The sequence below is a fragment of the Monodon monoceros genome, unplaced genomic scaffold, assembly GCF_005190385.1.
Source record: "Monodon monoceros isolate NGI ecotype Baffin Bay Population unplaced genomic scaffold, NGI_Narwhal_1 Super_Scaffold_20, whole genome shotgun sequence".
NCBI classification, from domain to species: domain Eukaryota; kingdom Metazoa; phylum Chordata; class Mammalia; order Artiodactyla; family Monodontidae; genus Monodon; species Monodon monoceros.
This window is the reverse complement of record NW_021703777.1, coordinates 50,868,136-50,888,480: the sequence shown is the minus strand read 5'-3', so window position 1 is coordinate 50,888,480 and position 20,345 is coordinate 50,868,136. Positions and strand designations below refer to the sequence as shown.

Below are 20,345 nucleotides of genomic sequence, written 5' to 3'. Positions count from 1 at the left end.
TTTAACAATATATAAAAAGGATCATACACCATGATCAAATGGGATTTATTCCAGGGATGCAAGGATGGTTCAATATTTTCAAATCAATGTGATACATCACATTCACATGAAGATCTCAGTAAATGCAGAAAAACATTTGACAGAATTTAACACCTATTCAACACCTATTTGATGAGATAAAAACTCTCAGCAAAGTTGGTATAGAGGAATTAATAAAGACTATTTAATTTATGTCAAACCCACACTTAACATTATACTCAATGGTAAAAAGCTGAAATCTTTTCCTCTAAAATCAGGAAAAAGACAAGGATGCCCACTCTAGCATACTTGTTCTATTTAACATAAGTATTAGAAGCCCTAGCCAGAGCAATAAAACATGAAAAGTAAAATGAATCCAAATTGGAAGGTAAGAAGTAAAACTGTCATTATTTGCAGATGACAAGATGCTGTGTATAGAAAACTCTAAAGTCTCCACGAAAAAATAATTAGGAGTAATAAATGAATTCAGTAAAGTTGCAGGATAGAAGATTAATATAAAGAAATATGTTGCTTTTCTATATGCTAATAATAAACTATCAGAAAGAGAAAGCAAGAAAACAATACTGTTTATATATCTCATCAAAAATATAAACTTACATGAGTAGGTGAAAAACCTAAATGCTGAAACTATGAAACTTTGATGAAGGAGATTGAAGATGATGCAAAAAAATGGAAAGGTAGCATGTGTTTTTGGATTGGAAGAATTAGTATTCTTAAAATGTCCATACTATGCACAGCAATCTAGAGATTTAATGTAATCCCTAAGAAAATACTCATGACATTTTTCACAGAACTAGAAGAAATAATCCTAAAATATGCATGGAACCACAAAAGACCCTGGATTGCCAAAGCAATCTTGAGAGAAAAAGGACAAAGCTGGAAGTATCATGTTCCCTGATTTCAGACTACACTACAAAGCTACAGTAATCTAACAGTATGATACTGGCACAAAATCAGACACCTAGATTAATGGAACAGAATAAAGAGCTCAGAAATAAACCCAGACACTTATGGTCAATTAATCTGTGGCAAAGGAGGCAAGAATATACAATGGAGAAAAGGCAGTCTCTTCAATAAGAGATGCTGGGAAAACTGGACAATTATGTGTAAAAAAGTCAAAATAGAACATTTTCTAACACCTTATACAAAAATAAAATAAAAATGGATTAAAGACCTAAATGTAAGACCTGAAGCCGTAAAACTCCTAGAAGAGAACATAGGTAGAACACCGTTTGACAGAAATCATAGCAATATTTTTTTTTTGGTTCTGTCTCCTAAGGAAAAAGAAACAAAAGTAAAAATAAATAAATGGGACCTAATTAAACTTAAAACATTTTTCACAACAAAGGAAAGCATAGATGAAATGAAAAGACAACCTACTGGGAGAATGGGAGAAAATATTTGAAAATTATATGATTAATAATGGGTTAATATCAAAAATATACAAACAGTTCATACAACTCGATATCAAAAGAAACAAACAACTCAATCAAAAAATGGCAGAAGACCTGAATAGAGAGTTTTACAAAAAGATATACAGACCACCAACAGGTACATGAAAAAAATGCTCAGCATTGCTAATTATCAGAGAGACGCAAATCAAAACCACAAGAAGACATTATCTCACACTTGTCAGAAAGGCTGTTATTTAAAAGACAAGAAATAACAAGTTTTGGCATGGATGTGGAGAAAAGGGAACCCTAGTACACTGTTGGTGGGAAAATAAATTGGCACAGGCACTATGGAAAACATTTATGGAGGTTCCTCAAAAAACTGAAGATATAATGACCGTATGATCCAGCAATTCCACTGCTGGGTATAAATACAAAGAAAACAAAAACACTAATCTGAAAGATGCATTCACTCCAATGTCCATAGGAGCATTATTTACAGTAGGTGAGATATGGATGCAACCTAAGTATCCATCAACTGATGAATGTATAAAGAAGATGATGAATGGATAAATATGCACACAGAATATTACTGAGTCATAGGCAGAATGAAATTCTGACATTTGCAATAATGTAAATATACTTAGAGGGTATTATACTTAGTGAAATGAGTTGGACAGAGAAAGACATACTCTACCTTATCTCTTATGAGTGGAATCTAAAAAATAAAACAAACAAATATAACATAACAGAAACAGATTCAGAGATGTAGAGAACAAATTAGTGGTTACCAGTGGGAAGATGGAAGTAGGGAGGGGCAAAATAGTGGTATGTGATTAAACTATGCAAACTACTATGTGTAAAATAAAAAAGCAACGAGGATATATTGTACAGCACAGAGAAATATAATCTTTATTTTGTAATAACTTTGTAGTACAGTTTATAAAAAATTGACTCACTATGTTGTACACCTGAAGCTAATATAATATTGTTAATCAACTATGCTTCAATTAAAAATAAAAGAATGCTAATGTATCTCTTTAAATGAGACATTTCCTGTAAAATTTACCTTAAAACATATGAACATTTACTTAAAGACTTATGTTTCAAAGAAACATCTATCAAAGAGACCAGCAGATAGACCTAAGTGTGGAAAAGTAGGTAGAAGGGACATTGGGTCTGGAGGGTGTAGGTGGAGATTCAGCCTAGAGAGTCTCTTGTAGGCACCAGATTGGGAAAGTTTTAGCAGCAGATGTGATTATATGTGGGGTATTGAAAGTGGTATTAAGGGATACACATCTGTTCAGACACAAGATGAAGAAACCAAAGTTTCCAAATGGTAAACATATCATGGCAATAAGAAATTCTCAGGAATTCAGAAGAAGCTGTTGAATTTTGGAAGGACTCTCCATAGGAAACAGGTTCCAGCCCTTGACCCAGACTCTCAGACCAGAGATCCTGTTCCCAGGGGAGAGCCTTAGGGAGACTAATGATGATCTTTCACCTTTAAAGACTCAAAAATTACATACTCAGAAATTAGAAATTTGAATAAACAGAAATTAGGTATGGAAATAACATTTCCAAAATCTGAACCATACTATCTAGGACATGAACCGTATAATTCCAAGAGAGGCATTACAAGATGAGCTATGACTCAGGGAACAACATGAAACCCAGAAGACAGCAATGGAAGGGAATGTCCAGGGTCAAGTTTTTAGGAAAGGGAAATTGGGGCAGAGCTAGGAAACATAGTGTGAGTGTTAAAGCAGCATTTCTTGGGCTAGGTTAGTAGGGAGTAGAACTTCATTTTAAACCACAATATATGGAGATTGAGTAGGAAACTTTCTCTTTTGTCAGTACTACTCTAGGAAAAGGCAGGAATAGTGTACAAAAAGGTAACAGTTTGTCCTAATTTTAGGGAATTTGGAAGCTTGGTGAGTGGGGACTTGATTAACAACACTGAAAAATCAAAGTTTTAAAAGCACATTTTTTCCCCTTTATAAACCCATTCAATTGCCCAAATCAAGTCATAACTGTCCCTGTTTCAACACACTGCAGGTCAGACTTCTCTCTTCAAATTTTCAGTTTAGGCTCTTTAAATCTCTGTGCGGAAATGAAGTTCAGTTTCAGACATTTCCTTCTTATAAATGGCATCAAATTTCTCATTTTGGGTGACAGTGAAGTAATTCTTCCAGTCACCTGCAATCCCTAAAAATTACAAATAAGAAAACATATGAATGAATAAAATATTTTCATTATGAAGGAAAAGCTAATGTATACCAAAAGAAAAGATTTGTAATCCCAGTAGTGGGATTGCTGGGTCGTATGGTAGTTCTATTTTTAGTTTTTTAAGGAATCTCCATACTGTTCTCCATAGTGGCTGTATCAATTTACATTCCCACCAAGTACAACAGGGTTCCCTTTTCTCCACATCATCTCCAGAATTTATTGTTTGTAGATTTTTTGATGATGGCCATTCTGACTGGTGTGAGGTGATACCTCATTGTAGTTTTGATTTGCATTTCTCTAATGATTAGTGATGTTGAGCATCCTTTCATGTGTTTGTTGGAAATCTGTATATCTTCTTTGGAGAAATGTCTATTTAGGTCTTCTGCCCATTTTTGGATTGGGTTGTTTGTTTTTTTGATATTGAGCTACTTGTAAATTTTGGAGATTAATCCTTTGTCAGTTGCTTTGTCTGCAAATATTTTCTCCCATTCTGAGGGTTGTCTTTTCATCTTGGTTATGGTTTCCTTTGCTGTGCAAAAGCTTTGAAGTTTTATTAAGTCCCATTTGTTTATTTTTGTTTTTATTTCTATTTCTCTAGAAGGTGGGTCAAAAAGGATCTTGCTGTGATGTATGTCATAGAGTGTTCTGCCTATGTTTTCCTCTAAGAGTTTTATAGTGTGTGGCCTTACATTTAGGTCTTTAATCCATTTTGAGTTTATTTTGTGTTTGGTGTTAGGAAGTGTTCTAATTTCATTCTTTTACATGTAGCTGTCCAGTTTTTCCAGCACCTCTTATTGAAGAGGCTGTCTTTTCTCCATTATATATTCTTGCCTCCTTTATCAAAAATAAGGTGCAGAGTCTGGCTTTTAAAAATACATAAGAAGGGTTAATTTTCTTGTCTAAATTTATGGGCTGTACAATAGTTTCCCAAAAGAGATTCTTTTAGTGTTTCTAATTGTCCTAAGTCATGGGGTTACCACTGGCCACTGGATCAATGGTCAGGGAGTATTCTATTTCATGAGTTACTTTTGGAAACTGTACAAAGACCTGGTCATGAGCACAATCAAACCATGAAACAGAAAGCTGATAAGTATCATTTCACAAAAATAATAAATGAGGATGTTATGATATTTAGATGATATTTGTGTTTCCTGAATTCACTAGACATATTTTAATTTTAGAGGAGAAGAATAGCATTAAAATCAAACACATAAAATCCCTGAACCATTTTTACAAAGGTGAAACTGTTGGGATATAAATTTACATTTAATCTTTTATACTGGATGCTTAAAAATATATATTTGGAAAATTAATAAATTTTTAATGTACTGCTAATGGGTTTGGAGGAAAACATTAATTTTGCCAATTTATTTAATATTAAATATAATAGTGTTGAATTTCAAGCCTTATTAACCCATGATTGCTTCATGAAGATTTAAAACCCTTTTAATGAAAAATATCCCCATAGACAAGGTTGTTTCCCTGGTTATTTTACTTTATTCTGTTTTCACCAAATGATAATAGTTCTTTGGAATGTATGTGAGGGTAGTGCATATCTGGGATAGTACACCTCTAAAGATGTCACTGAAAAGAGAAAGTGCATATTTAAACAATAAAGAGTCATATATAAAGTAGTCTAATAATCTATTTTTAGTATAAATACTATATACACAAACACATTTGCTTCACAAGAGTGAGGGAAGTATAAAAATTTTTTTGATAAAATAAATTCTTGCCAAATCTCAGGGTTTTCTGTTTTGTTGCTGTTTGGGACATAGGCATAAACATTGGACATTATCTATCCTCTCCCTAACATCGTTACTATTGTGTGACTAAATTTTGACCTTGATTTATCCAGCGTGGACTCCTTCAAGACTGAAGGCCAAACTATGCTTGGCCCTTTGTTCATTCTTCACTTTTGAGCCCTTTTCAATATTCATTACATGCATGCCTCTTGTATTATATTATGAGCTTCTTGAGGTAGATGTACATGTCATTTATATTCTAGAGAATATGAGCTGCATATAGGTGTTCATGAAGAGCTTTTCATAAATATTAACTAATGAATAAAGGGTATTCTTTAAGTGTTATTGAATGTATGAATGAATAAATGAATAGATGAATCTTGAACTATTAGATTAGAACATATTAGACTAATATGACTTGCTACTTTTGTGTATATCATTTTTGGTCAGAAAAAATATAGTAAATGCTTATATATCTTTTCCCAAAATCCTCCCCCAAAACTTGTGCTATAGGTGTTATTCCTTTCTTCATTTTGTCAGTGATGTAACCGAAACTGTGGCAGATTTATTAATATATGCAAAGTCAAAGGCTCAGTGAGTGGCATAGCCTCGATAAATCCCGGAGCAATCTCACCACAAAGGTTATGATGGTCACTACTCCCAGAGGGGACATAAAGACTATCTCTCTCATATACCCTTTTCCTTTGAAGTTGGCGAAAGCATGGAATCCAGATACTGAGCTTATCTCATCTATCTTTAAACCCTAATGAGATATCATTGGATCATATCAATTTTCATATGACGGGATAAAACTCTCCTGGAAGTTACATTCAATGGTCTGGCGTAATGAAAATTTGCCTTGTTTAATTAAAGAGGTTTTTTGTCTCTGTTTCTTCCACAAGAAAAACATGTGTGTGTGTTGTGCATTTATCAGTCTTCTTTATTCAAACTTGTAATGTACCATTTACAATGAAAAATTTGCCTTGCCGTCTTATACCACAGATTATTTTTTAAGTGCAGTGTTTTTGAAAATTAAAAGAAAAACATAATTTAGTGTTTTTAGTATAGGACTACACTAAGGTACAGAGAAAACTGTGTTAGAAATATCTGTAATCATATAACTCTTTCAAAATTGAGGGTTTTGATCCACATGTTCATATGCACAATATATTCCTAGGGTTATGTTTACTTCCCGGCACACCAACTGAAATTTTATCTTTTTCTCTCCAATCCAGTAAAGGACATTGAAAAGAAAGGTGGCAAGACTAGGTGGATAACTTCTCAAATTTTAGTTAATAATTTGTTAAATGCATTATTTTTATCATAAATAACACATTTTTGACACAAGCCATATACAATAAACATAATATACAGTATTTGCCTTAATGGAAATAGTGCTGTATTTTGACAGTGAATGTCATATTTCTCTATTGTCATTTTCTTAAGTTAATTTTAGATTCCATGTTTTCCTATAATTCAGACAGTATTTTTAGGGAGCAAAAACTTCCCATATGGTAAAAAAATGTCATTACTCTTGGTGAATCCTTCTTAACAAAATGACCACTGCTTTCTAAATGATAAGGGGTCTTTAAAGAAGATGGTATTGTATTGAGTGACATTAGTTTATTACTGGGGAGGAGAAGGAGGCCTATGACAATTTAAACAAAGATTTAAGATTTAGTAATAAAAAATTTGGAATGACTCACATCAGAATTGACAAAACCACTCCCTTTCAGCAGGGTAGTAAATAGAAGGAGAAATATGTATCAAGTACTCAAGGTATTTTAATAACGTGTTTACATGCATTATTTCCTTTAATAATTTCTAATCAAATTCAGCAACTTTTGTGGTAGGTATTTTTAGTGTCCTTATTTTACAGATGAAGAAATTGATGCCAAAATTGGCTAAGTAACTTGATAGAGATTACAAAGCTAATCTTCACTTCAGAGTAATTCATAAGAAAGCAAAAAGGAAAATTAAACTCAGCAAAATATTAACCTTTGCGCATAAAAGAGGATTTACTGTGATCCATCACTGTACTTGGTAGATGTGTATAATTCACCAGAGGATTGTCCTTCATCATTTCAAAGGAGGTATGATGGATGATCTTATCCAAGATCTTATCATTCAGGTTCTTCTCTAGAAATCTAACAATCTTCTTGATTTCTTTCTTTGGATTCTATCAGTGGGTAAAGAGACATATGCTAGAAAATGGTACACAATAACTCATTAACATAATGTGAAAAAAATCATAAAAAGGAGAAAAATCAACAATTTATGTTTAGTAAAAGTAGAATGGAATATTTTGTTTGTTCTAAATCTTATATTTTTAGTTTTCATTCAAAGTACAATAAGAATATATCTTGGCCTAAATATTAACAGTATTTAGAGAAAAAGATTATAGTAACAATTTTAAGCTCAATTTGTGATCAGATTTGAAATGTAAATGTTTTAGGGACCTAGTATCTTTATTCCTTCTGCCATTATTTTTCTGTTCTTCATCAAAATTGCTTTCTTATTCTTAATAATAATATTTAAAAACAAAAATAATAAATTCAGGGAAAACTTCAGGTATTTTTTAAACTGTAAATACTGATCAAATCTTGCTTGGATGTAAATTATTAAAAATAAACTCCAATGAAGTTGCAAAGATATCAAGACCTAAATTATTCATTGGTCTTTGAGAATAAGAAGAAAAAAATCTGAGAGATAAATCATTTTTTCAGATTCTAATGACATAAACTTAATATTTATAACTTTTTAGGAAGCTAAGTTAAAATCTACATAGATATATCTAGAAAGATTTTGAGGGGGTAACATCTAAGCTGAGTTTAGAAAGATGAGTCAGAATTTACCAAGATGCAGTCTGCTGAGTGGTTGGAGGGTGAATTCCCAGCAGAGAAAATAGTTAAAACTCTTGGAGGTATAGGTTCTCACAGTGTGTTCAAGGGAGAAAAAAAGCAAAGTGGTTGCAGTTAGAGCTGAGTTGTTTATAGGAGTGGGAAAGGCTATGAATCAAGAAAGATGAATTGGGGTAAAATTGAGAACATCCTTGGATGTCCTGCTGAAGGAGTTGGACTGTATCTGTTATGTAGTAGGGAAGCAACAGCATTTAATAATATGTCTTATTAACTCTCTGTGTGTTTATGTGTGTGTGTGTGTGTGTGTGTGTGTGTGGTGAATGTATGTGCATATGTATTTTTTTTTTTTGCAATCTCAGTTTGTTGTCTTTTTTTTTTTTTTTTCTGTACGCGGGCCTCTCACTGTTGTGGCCTCTCCCGTTGCAGAGCACAGGCTCCGGACGCGCAGGCTCAGCAGCCATGGCTCACGGGCCCAGCCGCTTCGCGGCATGTGGGATCTTCCCGGACCGGGGCACGAACCCGCGTCCCCTGCATCGGTAGGCAGACTCTCAACCACTGCGCCACCAGGGAAGCCCTGTTGTCTTTTTTTTTTAACATCTTTATTGGAGTATAATTGCTTTACAATAGTGTGTTAGTTTCTGCTGTATAACAAAGTGAATCAGCTATACATATACATATATCCCCATATCCCCTCCCTCTTGCTTCTCCTTCCCACCCTCCCTATCCCACCCCTCTAGGTGGTCACAAAGCACCGAGCTGATGTAAAGGAGAAGGACACATTTGAAAGATATAATAGTTAAAGCATGTGAAACAATGGGATGTTCAGGATATAGTGGAACCATATCAGCTACATGAAAACCAGTGAGGACAATTTACTTTCAAGCTTTGAACTCTGAATGAACAACCAAACATCACTAACCAAAAGAGAGAATAAAGGAAAAGGATTACCTGTTGGAGAGAGAGAAGCAAGATGAGTTTAGTTTTGAACATGTTAAATTTGAGAGTTGTTTTAATAAAAACATGGGTTTGAATTCAGGGTAGAAGTTAAAATGGAGTTTTTGGTGGGTCATTAGCACATAAATAGTTTTGGCAACAGTGGGCTTGGACATGATCATCAAACTATAGCAAAGAGTTCAAAAAGAAAAATGACTAAGTGATAGAGATTCACAGGAAAACCATGACAGTGTGATAATCAATTAAATGTAGGAGAGAAGTTCGAAAAGAAAAGGTGCTCAAAAGAAACACAATGGTTAAAAAGGATGAGGATAAAAATGTCACTGATTTCAGTTATTGTCATTAATGACCTTAACCAGATTTGGGTAAGTAGGCAAGGAAAATAGGCAAAGCAATCATGTCATTTTGGACTCCATAGATTAAGTTGAAAAAATATAATAATCCTTTTACCCCAGGATGTAGCTAAAGAATTATCTAGAATGCATTTCTACCATTTTACCTCTTTCATATCTTCATAGAATAAGAAAAGTATTGGGTGTTCTTCCTTTTTCTTCCACCAGCTTTTAACGTGATTAAACCAGGAGCCGAAGGCCACTAAAACCAGAGAAACAGTCTACTTCCATAAGCATTCATCAAATCAAAGATTTGTTTGTGACCAATAAGTCAAAGTGTACAAACATTTTGTGGAGTTTAGTACTCAAGGGAACTGAGACTGTAAAGCCAATTTAAACAATTATATACCATCAGCCATTTATGGATGTATAATCAGATTTTTAAAAATATTAAGTACAAAAGAAGCATTTCAAATGAAAATACATTGACCTCTAATAGGTTATACTTAGCCTCACACAGAAGAAAACTATTCTTTTATGAAGTAATCAATTATTTACCTAAGTACTATAAATATATCTGTAACAGATTTAACTAATGATTTGGGCAAGTTAAACAATTTCTATTCTGAGCAGGAACTGAGAATGAGTTTTTAGCAACTGAAAAGAGATTCAAGAATATTTTCATTAAGCAATGTTTAATACCAAGTTTATATGTTGAATGTCATAGTAAAATATTAGATGTATTTGATTTAATTTTTAAATGATATTTGAATGTACTTGTTACTGATTTGGAAAAATAAGTGTTTTGAAAGGAAAATTCATACTTGTAATGGTTAATATTATTTTTTAAAATAATTTAAAAATGACATTAATTTTTAGCCAAGGCCATCGTACCATTTCCAGTCAAGAATTTCTCTAGATATTCTCCCCAGGTTCCTGGAAGAGGTTGTAAATTATTCATTAAGTCAAAATGGTAAAATGAGACTGCAACATCCTTGGCATTTCGAGCCAGATAAATCATCTGCAGGGGGAGGATGAAAAAAATCAAATACATGATATTTTGTTTAAGAAAAAAAGTAACATATAGTAGGCATGTAAACCAACAGGTTTGAAATCCATGAAATTAAAAACAGGAAAATATTAAGAAAATTAATGAAACAAAAAGCTGGATCTTTTAAAAAAAATCAAGAAAATTGATAAACGTCTAACAAGACTGACAAAATAAATAGAGAAGACACAAATTACTAGTATCAATAAAAAACAGGGGATATCACGACAAATCTTGCAGCTATTAAAAGAAAAATAAGCATGTGAAAAGATACCAAACATCTTACTTCATCAGGGAAATGCAAATTAAAACAATGAGACACAACTCCATACTTTTTAGAATGGCCAAAGTCTAGAACAGTGACAACACTAAATCCTGGTGAGGGTGTGGAACAACAGGAAATCTCATGCATTGCTGGTGGGGGTGCAAAATGGTACTGCTACTTCATAAGACACTTGTTTCTTTCAAAACAAAATATACTTTTACCATATGATCCAGAAATTGCATTACTTGGTATTTACCCAAAGGAGTTGAAAAATAAAGTTCACACAAAAACCTGCAAATGAGTGTTTATGCCAGCTTTGTTCATAATTGCCAAAATTTGGAAACAACCATAATGTCCCTCAGTAGGTTACTGGATAAATAAACCCTGGTACCTCCAGTCAATAGACTATTATTCATTACTAACAAGAAATGAGCTATCAAGCCATGAAAAGACATGGAAGAATATTAAAGGCATATTACTAAGTGAAAGAATGCAATCTGAAAAGGCTACGTATGTATGATTCTAACAATATGACATACTGGAAAAGGCAAAACTATGGAGGCAATAAGAAGATCAGTGGTTGCCAGGGTTAAGGGGAGGAAATGAATCAGTGGAGCACAGAGGATTTATAGGGCAGTGAAACTGCACTGTATGGTACTATAATGGTATATACATGTCATCATACATTTGTCCAAACCCATGGAATGTATAACACCAATAGTGAACCCTAAGGTAAATTATGGACTTTGGGTGATAATGATGTGTCCATGTAGGTTCATCAATTGTAACAAATGTATCGCTCTGGTGAGAGGTCAGAGATATTGATGATGGGGAGTCTGTGGATATGTGGGAGCAAGGGATATATGGAAAACCTCTTTAACTTCCTCTCAATTTTCTGTCAAAATAAATTTGCTTTAAAAATAGATAAAATTGCTGTAAAAAATAAGTCTGTTAAAAGAAAGAATAAGATGGGAATATTACTAACATTTCACTACAAAACTCAACAACTTAGAATTCCTCACATATCACAAACTAGCAAAAGCCAGATAGACAATCTGAATAGCTTCACAATTATTGGGAAAAAAATGAGTTTTAAATTTAAAAGTTTCCCCAAAGCAAATATCCAGGCTCAAATGTCTCACTGAAGAATTTTACCAAACTATTAAATAAGAATTGGTATCCTTATGCTGAGTTTTCAGGGAAGGTCAAACTATATAAGACAGCTGGGAAATAATAGTAGCAATATTGTGCTGAGATAAGGATTTTGTTGCTGCATAACCTTGGAAAACTTGAGCATGTACGTTTAGGCTAAAATGTATTCTTTTAGTCGAAACACTTTTTTTTAATGTAGCTCACTTCTCATGGTAACAGATAAACAAAACATTTGAGCAATTACTTTACTTACTATGTGAGTGAAAAAGGGTTAAAAGTCACATTAAAAAATTTACTTGTGGTTTAGAGTATACCTTGCAGTTGTTTTCCCAGAAAGACTTAGGAATGAGATCAACTGGTAGATGTGTCTTCACAAGCCGGGGTGATGGATTCTTCTCTAATTGCTCTATACCTAGGGAAATTTAGTTTGGTTATGGAGATACTAGAGTCTCCAAGGACCCTGCATTTCTGGATTTTCTTAACCAACTTTTCAAAATATTTTTGACCAGTATATAATGCTGCTAAACTTTGAACCAATCTCAAGCATCATTTGGATTCTAAGAGCCAATATTTTCTAATGGTTAAGAGCTTGGGTTCTGCAGTTAGCCTCTTTGGGCTCAAATCCTAACTTTATCACTCATCATGAAATATCTGAAAGTATCCCAGAGTCTCTATGCTTCATTTTAACCACCTCCCAAATGACAAGTAATAATACCAACCTTAGCAATTTGGAGTTTTATCATGCCTTTGCATTATTACAAGTAATTACAGAAATGTTTCCTGTATGTAGAGATATTGATAACTGGTAATTCTCATATTGGCTATTGTTATGCAGCAGCTATTGTAGTATAGATGAGATCTTTGTAGAGCATCACCTGTTGTACCTGCATTTTCATTATTTCCTTTATGTGTCATATATATATATATACTACGCATATAAAAAATGAAATTTTTGTGCAATTTTTAGGTGCTGGCTGAAATTTCTAAAGGTATACAACTAATAAGTAATAGAACTTAGTTTCAAATTAAGTCTTTGGTTAAGGGTTATATGAACTTCCTTGTAACAGAAAGTATCCATTTATTTTCTACATGAAGAGCTAGGAAGATCCCAGGGGCCTAGATCAATCTATAAGTGACTTGGGAAGTCTGAGGGCACTTTTGGGGTAAAGGCATACTCAGAGAATTTCTGACATAGACCAGGAAGAGCTGCGATTACCCTTAATTTATGATTTTTTAATGGACTCAGTGGCCTTTATCACTTACCAGATTTATCTGTTAATGATGTCATCCCATATAGAGTCGTCAGTCCCTAAAATCTCAATTATTCTTGTCTCCTCCTTCAGGTTTCACATCCAGTCAATCTTACAGTCCTGTACATTTTTTCACAATATTACTTACACCCAGTCTAACTTCTATATTACCTGTTAATCCTATATATATCATCTTCACATATTTTGCATACAAAGGCACACCTGCCCCAAATTGTATGACTCACTCATTCAAAGCAAACCTATGCTTCAATTGTTCACAAAATTAACTACATATGTTTAAAAGCCACTCAGTTGCAAATAAGTCATCCTTTTTAAATGTTCTATACAGCACATATTTTGTCTCACAGTTTATGTTTATTTATTTGTTTATTGTCAGTTCCCATGCCTCTTCCCATCCTCATTCCCAAATGCACACTGGAATGGAGAGTCCATAAGAGCAGAAGCGTAGCTTGTTATGTTCACCAGTGAATATTCTGTAGAGAACAGTTCATAGCACATGGTGGTATCAAGAAGAACCCCTTAATATCAATGCAGATAGGGTTGACAGACTTAGGAAATAAAGATGCAAGAATCCCAGTTAAATTTGAACTTCACATAAACAACAGATACCTGTAAGTATCTCCCCTGCAATATTTGAAATATACTAAATAAAAGAAGTATCTATCTGATTTTCAAATTTAATTGGGTATCCTGGATTTTATCTGGAACTATTAATTATACACCTGTAAAATTCCACCAGCTAATACCTTATGTTTCTACTGACCTGGTAGCTGCAGCTACTTTATCCAGCATATAGAAATGAGAAATCATAATCTTCCACAACTCATTCTGCCTCAATGTCCATGACTTGAAATTTTATGTGTCTCTTTTATAAAGTTTTCACTATTTGTTCTTCCTCTTCCATCTCTTAACTTCACTGAAAGATTTCTCAACCTCTTCTGTCTTGTGATTGTTTTGCCACATGAGGTCCTTTAAATGAACCCTTTACGTACTTAAATGTGAATGTTGGGAATATGTAATGACATCGCAAGTATACACATTCGGGTTGCAGAGGAAATCTGAGTGTCAGTTTACTCTCCTTTACCTGCCTAATCTCACCTACTCACTCTCTGGTGATGCTACACAGCCTCACGTCGCACCCCCAACCTCTGTCTCTCACCAGTAATCTCTGACTCCCCTGTCCCTGATTACTTTGATTCTATCATTTTTTCATTTCATACTTTTCTATGGTTCTGGAGTCTTAACTCACTTGGTACTCATATTTGTTGCTTGTCCCAGAATAATCCTTTAGTTTCAAGCTTTAGCATTTGCTCTCTGACTTCAGGCAACCACACAGAGGGAATCATATACCCTCTCAACTGGTCCTTCTCTGCCTGTGGAAGTAACTAGCTCCAGTAGGGGAGATAATTTGAATTCTGATGTTTACATTGATAGACATTCACCACCATAATACTATCTTTTTATCCCAGGTTTCTAGCAGCATTTGAAAGCTAGCCCTCGCTTTTTGAACCCTTCTCAATTGCTTACATGATACCCTACTCTGCTGATTCTCTCTTAGCTCACTGAGTATTTCTTAAGAATTACAAGCCCTGCATGATCTGTCCCTGCCCAGTCTCCAATTGTTTTGCCTCTCACTTTTCCATTCTCTCATTGTTGTTTTTGTTGGTGGTGGTGGTTGATTTTTTAGTCCCTGGACTACACCTAGGTCTTTTCTGCATCTAGGCCCCCATACCTAATGCTTCATCTTCCTGAAATATGCTTTCTCTAGCACTGTGCAAAGCTTTAGGTCTCCATTCAGAGCTGATATCCCTAACTACCCAATCTAAAGTCAAGTCTCCTGATGTTCCTTTTCCTAGAGCCCTATTCTCTGGATATGTTAGGCTAACAATATTCTTATATTGCTAGTTTCTTTACTTATTTAATGTCACAATGTTATTGTAAGCTCCTTGGAGATAGGACATCTAATTTGCTGACTTTTTAAAAATAGATTTAATTAATTAATTAATTTATTTATTGGCTGCGTTGGGTCTTCCGTTGCTATGTGCAGGCTTTCTCTAGTTGCCGTGAACAGGGGCTACTCTTCGTTGCAGTATGAGAGCTTCTCATTAAAGTGGCTTCTCTTGTTGCAGAGCATAGGCTCTAGAGTGCAGGCTCAGTAGTTGTGGTGCACAGGCTTAGTTGCTCTGCGGCATGTGGGATCTTCCCGGGCCAGGGCTCAAACCCGTGTCCCCTGCATTGGCAGGCAGATTCTTAACCACTGTGACACCAGGGAAGCCCCTACTGATCATTTTTTATCTAGTCCATAGAACAGTGCACAGTTATTTAGAAGAACTCAGTAAATATTTGTGCAATGAAAAATGAATTGTATTAATAATAAATTTTATGTTTTATGAGGCATTGGTACTTCTTATTTATTTAATTACAGCAATGTTCTAAATTAAGAAATTACTGTTCTAATCTGCCAAATTTTATACAACAAAATTCAGTAAAAGATAAGAAACGGTGTTTTTATCAATGAGATTTTTAGTTGTTTTCCATAACAAAATTATTTTATCTTTGATTAGCATACCTGGATGTGCATGCAATGGACTAAACTACAGTTTCTCTGTATGCCTTGCTTATTGTACTGCTTGCAAAACTTCCATTTTATGTTACCAAATATACTCCATTTTCCTTGAATGGACATCACAAATACAGTGTTTAATATGTGATGTAAATACTACTACAAAATTATAATTTCTGGGTGATTTTAAATTACCTGAAGTCCCCAGTCCAGGAAGAGCCATTTCCAACATTGGAACTTTCACAGTTATAACATCTCGCTTACAGTTTTCAACATCTCCATCATTTAGAACCATGTCCAAAATTTCACTAACCCAAGTGGTACCTGTGGCAAAAGACAACATTTTTATAACCTTCACCTGAATCTGGGGGCAAAAAGTCCCAGTTGGAAGCCTGCCACCTTAATATATTATCTTAGAAAATTAATTCTGCAGAGTTTCCCTTTCTATGCCCCAAATGTCCATTTTAATATCCTCAGAGTAGATGGCTAGACTGACTTTTAGGAATACTAATTTTATTTAGGATGTTAGCGATTTTGTAGAGAAGCTAATTTTCAGGGAAGAAAAGCTGAAGTCAGATGTGCATTTGTCAGGCCACAAAACTCACCTGATTTGGGGTAAGTGGCTATCACAATGTCATCTGGCCTGCTTTGGAACTGTTCAATCTTTTCCCAGTTGTTTGCAAAAGCATAGGTGATGGGACAGCCATGGACTATCTTCAGATTTTTTCTCAGGACATCTTTTTGGGAAGTCATCTTTGTTCCAGACTATAAAAATACTTAATTGAATACTTAAGAATAATCAAATCATGGAGAAAAAAAGAGGGTAAAAATAAGAAACTGAGTAACTAATGTTATTAAGACACTGCAACTTGACAGTAAAATTGGCCTTTAACACACTGAGCACAAGAGATCTAAATACAAAGGGCATTTTTATGGGTGTACAGCTGTAGATTGCAAGAGCAACAGCTGGCTCAGTGACAAGCAGATCAAAGGTCTTTAATGGAAGCTTTGGAAAGAAATAGAACTGCACATTTTACTTTGAATTAAAAATCCCACTTCACAGAAATATGCTAAAAAATATCTGGGCCTAAAGCAAAATAAATCTATCAGTCATTGTTATACTCCAGTTGTGCCTCATTTTTTCTCACAGGAAACCTGTTGTGTTTCTCACCTTGATTCTTCTGAGTATAATGAATTTGTTTTCTCTGTCTGCTTCTAAGATCCTCTTTTTTTATCACTGGTTTTGAGCAACTAAATTATGATGTGCCTTGGTGTGGTTATTTTCACGTGTTTGTTGTTGTGTGCCTATGCTTCACGTTTATTGAACTTCTCTGAATTGTGTTGACAGTCATCATTTCTTCCAAAAATTTTTTTTTTATTTCTCTCTCTTTTTCTGACAACCCAGGCTACATAAAGTTGTTCACAGCTCACTGAAGCTCTATTCATTTTGTAAAATCTTTTTTGTCTCTCAATTTGGATAACTTCTATGGCTATATTTCTTCATGTTCACTAACATTTTCTTCTGAAATGTGTAATCTGATGTTAATACCATCCAATGAATGTTTTTCTCAGACGTAGTTTTCATCTCTAGAAGATCATTTTGGGCATGATTTTACTTTTTCTGTCTCAACTTTTTGAGCATATTGAATATAGCTATAATGACTATTTTAATATCTTTTTTTTGCTAATTCTAACATCTGTGTGAGTTCTAGATTGTTTTCAGTTAACTAATTTTTCCCTTACCTATGGTTGCCTTCTTTGGCTAGTTTGCCTGCCTGATATTTTTTATTGGCTGTCTGGTGGTGTACCTGGGTTTTCCTCCCTGAGCTGTGGCCCAGAAATTCTCTCATGACAGTAAGCTGGGGAAACTGTAGGGCTCATTTTGTTTGTTTCCTATCCACTATCATTCATTTTGGTTGTTTCACACAAGGGGGGAAATTTAGTTTCTGTTACTCTATTTTGCTTAGAAGCTATGATGATTAATTTTATGTGTCAATTTGCCTGGACCATGAGATGCCCAGATATTTGGTCAAACATTATGCTGGATGTTTCTGTGAGGATGTTTTGGGATGAGATTAATCTGTAAATGGGTGTATTAAATAAAGCAGATTGCTTTCCCTAATGTAGGTTGGCCTCATTCAGTGAATTGAAGACCTGAATAGAACAAAAAGTCTGAGTAAGAAGGAATTCTTCCTAGCTGATGGCCTTTGAACTGTAACATCAGCTTTTTTCCTGCATTCAGGCTGGAACTAAAACATTGACTTTTCCTGGGTCTGAAGCCTGGCAGGTTTTGAACTGGAACTATACCATTAGCTCTCCTTGTTCTTAGGCATTCAGACTCAAACTGGAACTAAATCATCAGCTATTCTGGGTCTCCAGCTTGCCAATTCATCCTGCACATCTTGGGACCTATCAGCCTCTAAAATTATCTAAGCCAATTATGTATAGTAAATCTCTTTATGTGTATATATATAATATAAAAATTGCTATGCCTCTTCTTTAATTAATAAACTATCCTTATCATAATAATCCTAATAATGCTAACCCTGAATTAGAATCTTATTGATCTTTTAATCTATTCAAAACATTTTGGGTCTTGAGAGACTGTATTAGTCAGGGTTCTCAAGAGAAACAGAATCAATTACATATATATATGTATATATATATATATATATATATATATATAAATACATATATATGTAATTATATATATACTTTTATATATATATATATGTATGGAGAGAGAGAGAGAGAGAGAAGAGGGAGGGAATTTATTATAAGGAATTGGCTCACGTGATTATGGATGCAGACAAATCCAAAGATATGCAGTTATCCCAGGCTGGAGAACCAAGATAGGCAATGGTGTAGTTCTCTTCTGAAGGCCGGCAGGCTTGAGATCCAGGAAGAACTAATATTTCAGTTTAAGTGTGAAGGTAGGAAAAACAATGTCCCAGCTCAAAGACAGCCAGGCAGGAGGGATTCTCCCTTACTCCCAGAGGGCCCTCTTTTTTATGTGATTCAGGCCTTCAGCTGAGTGGCTGAGGCCTGTCCACACCAGGGAGGGCAGGCTGTTTTACGTAGTCTACCAATTCAAATGTTAATTTCACCCCCAAATACACTAACAGACACAGCTAGAATAATGTTTGAACAAATATCTGGGCTCACTGTGAGCCAATCACATTGACACACGGAACTGACCATCACATACAGCTACTCATTATTTATATTTTCCACTTCATTTTCACTGAACTTTGTAAGTGAAACTGTAGTCCTGCTCTTCCTAATGTGTTTCTCATTTTACAACCCTCTCCCTGGCCCCATGGAATGTAAACATCTCAGAAATAGAAGGAAATGCAGAATGTATAAGTTATAGGATCCATCATAATCTATTTTTCCATTTATTTCTGAGAATCTGTCAATCAATAATAATAGATAATGTATACAACAGATAAATAGAGTTTGAATTAACAAGCTAAATTACACCTTTGATTGACAAATTAATTGATACCTATATTCTTTTATCAGGCAAATTTTTTTTTTTTCTTTGCGGTACGCGGGCCTCTCACTGTTGCGGCCTCTCACTGTTGCAGCCTCTCCCGTCGCGGAGCACAGGCTCCGGACGCGCAGGCTCAGCGGCCATGGCTCACGGGCCCAGCCGCTCCGCGGTATGTGGGATCTTCCCGGACCAGGGCACGAACCCGTGTCCCCTGCATTGGCAGGCGGACTCTCAACCACTGCACCACCAGGGAAGCCCTATCAGGCAAATATTTTGTGTAATTCGGTGATTCCAAATTCTTTGAGGGTGCTTTAAACAGTGATTGCACTTATTAAGCTTTCAGTAGTAACTTGTGCAATGGGAACCACAAACAAAATCACTAATATAAAAGCTAGCTGTAATTTAAACGCTATATGCCTAAAATTGATTTGTATAGAAAAAGTTATGCTTTAGATCAGGAAAAATATGCTGGTGTAACAGACTAGTGTTTTAGAGATAAGTTCTCTACACCCTACTAGCCCCCATCCACTAGCCCTTTAAAAAAGTCTAGAAGAGAGAAATCTGGACAAACATTTTTTCATTTTACATTATAAGACATGAATTATATGTCATATTTTATATCTTATAATTAACAGGTATACTTACAACAATAGTGTGTCTTTAAGTTTTCCCAATAAAAGATGTTATTAAAGAATGGATTTTTCTTAAAATATACGGCATCTTATGCTAGAAATACAGTTCAAATAATTTGAATTTTGCATCTTCATTACTGCTCATAGAATAAAGGAGTTGGGGCCTCCGAAGCTTAGAAAAGTGTATATTAATGAAAGAGCAGAGTCTCAGCAGAGAGTAGACACAAACATGTTTACAGCAGGCAAGATCCTAAGAAAAGGATGCCAGTGAGAGCTGAGTAGACTGGGCATTTGGGGAAAATTCTATTAAATATTCCATATTAAATTGTTGCCTTTTCTATGCTTCTCAATTATCCTTTATTTTTGG

The 20,345-nt window shown here is 34.6% G+C and overlaps 1 protein-coding gene across 1 annotated transcript; it reads right to left on the bottom strand.

The window, feature by feature from the left end:
- Positions 1-3,430: 3,430 nt before the first annotated feature.
- SULT1B1 (sulfotransferase family 1B member 1) lies at positions 3,431-16,726 on the bottom strand. The gene is made up of 7 exons (XM_029235841.1): positions 16,456-16,726; positions 16,046-16,174; positions 12,331-12,428; positions 10,446-10,572; positions 9,719-9,813; positions 7,403-7,583; positions 3,431-3,638 (listed from the first exon to the last, which is right to left on the bottom strand). The coding sequence occupies exons 1-7, from the start codon at positions 16,601-16,603 to the stop codon at positions 3,526-3,528; spliced, it is 891 nt and encodes a 296-aa protein (XP_029091674.1). The 5' UTR covers positions 16,604-16,726; the 3' UTR covers positions 3,431-3,525.
- Between the last annotated feature and the right edge of the window lie 3,619 nt (positions 16,727-20,345).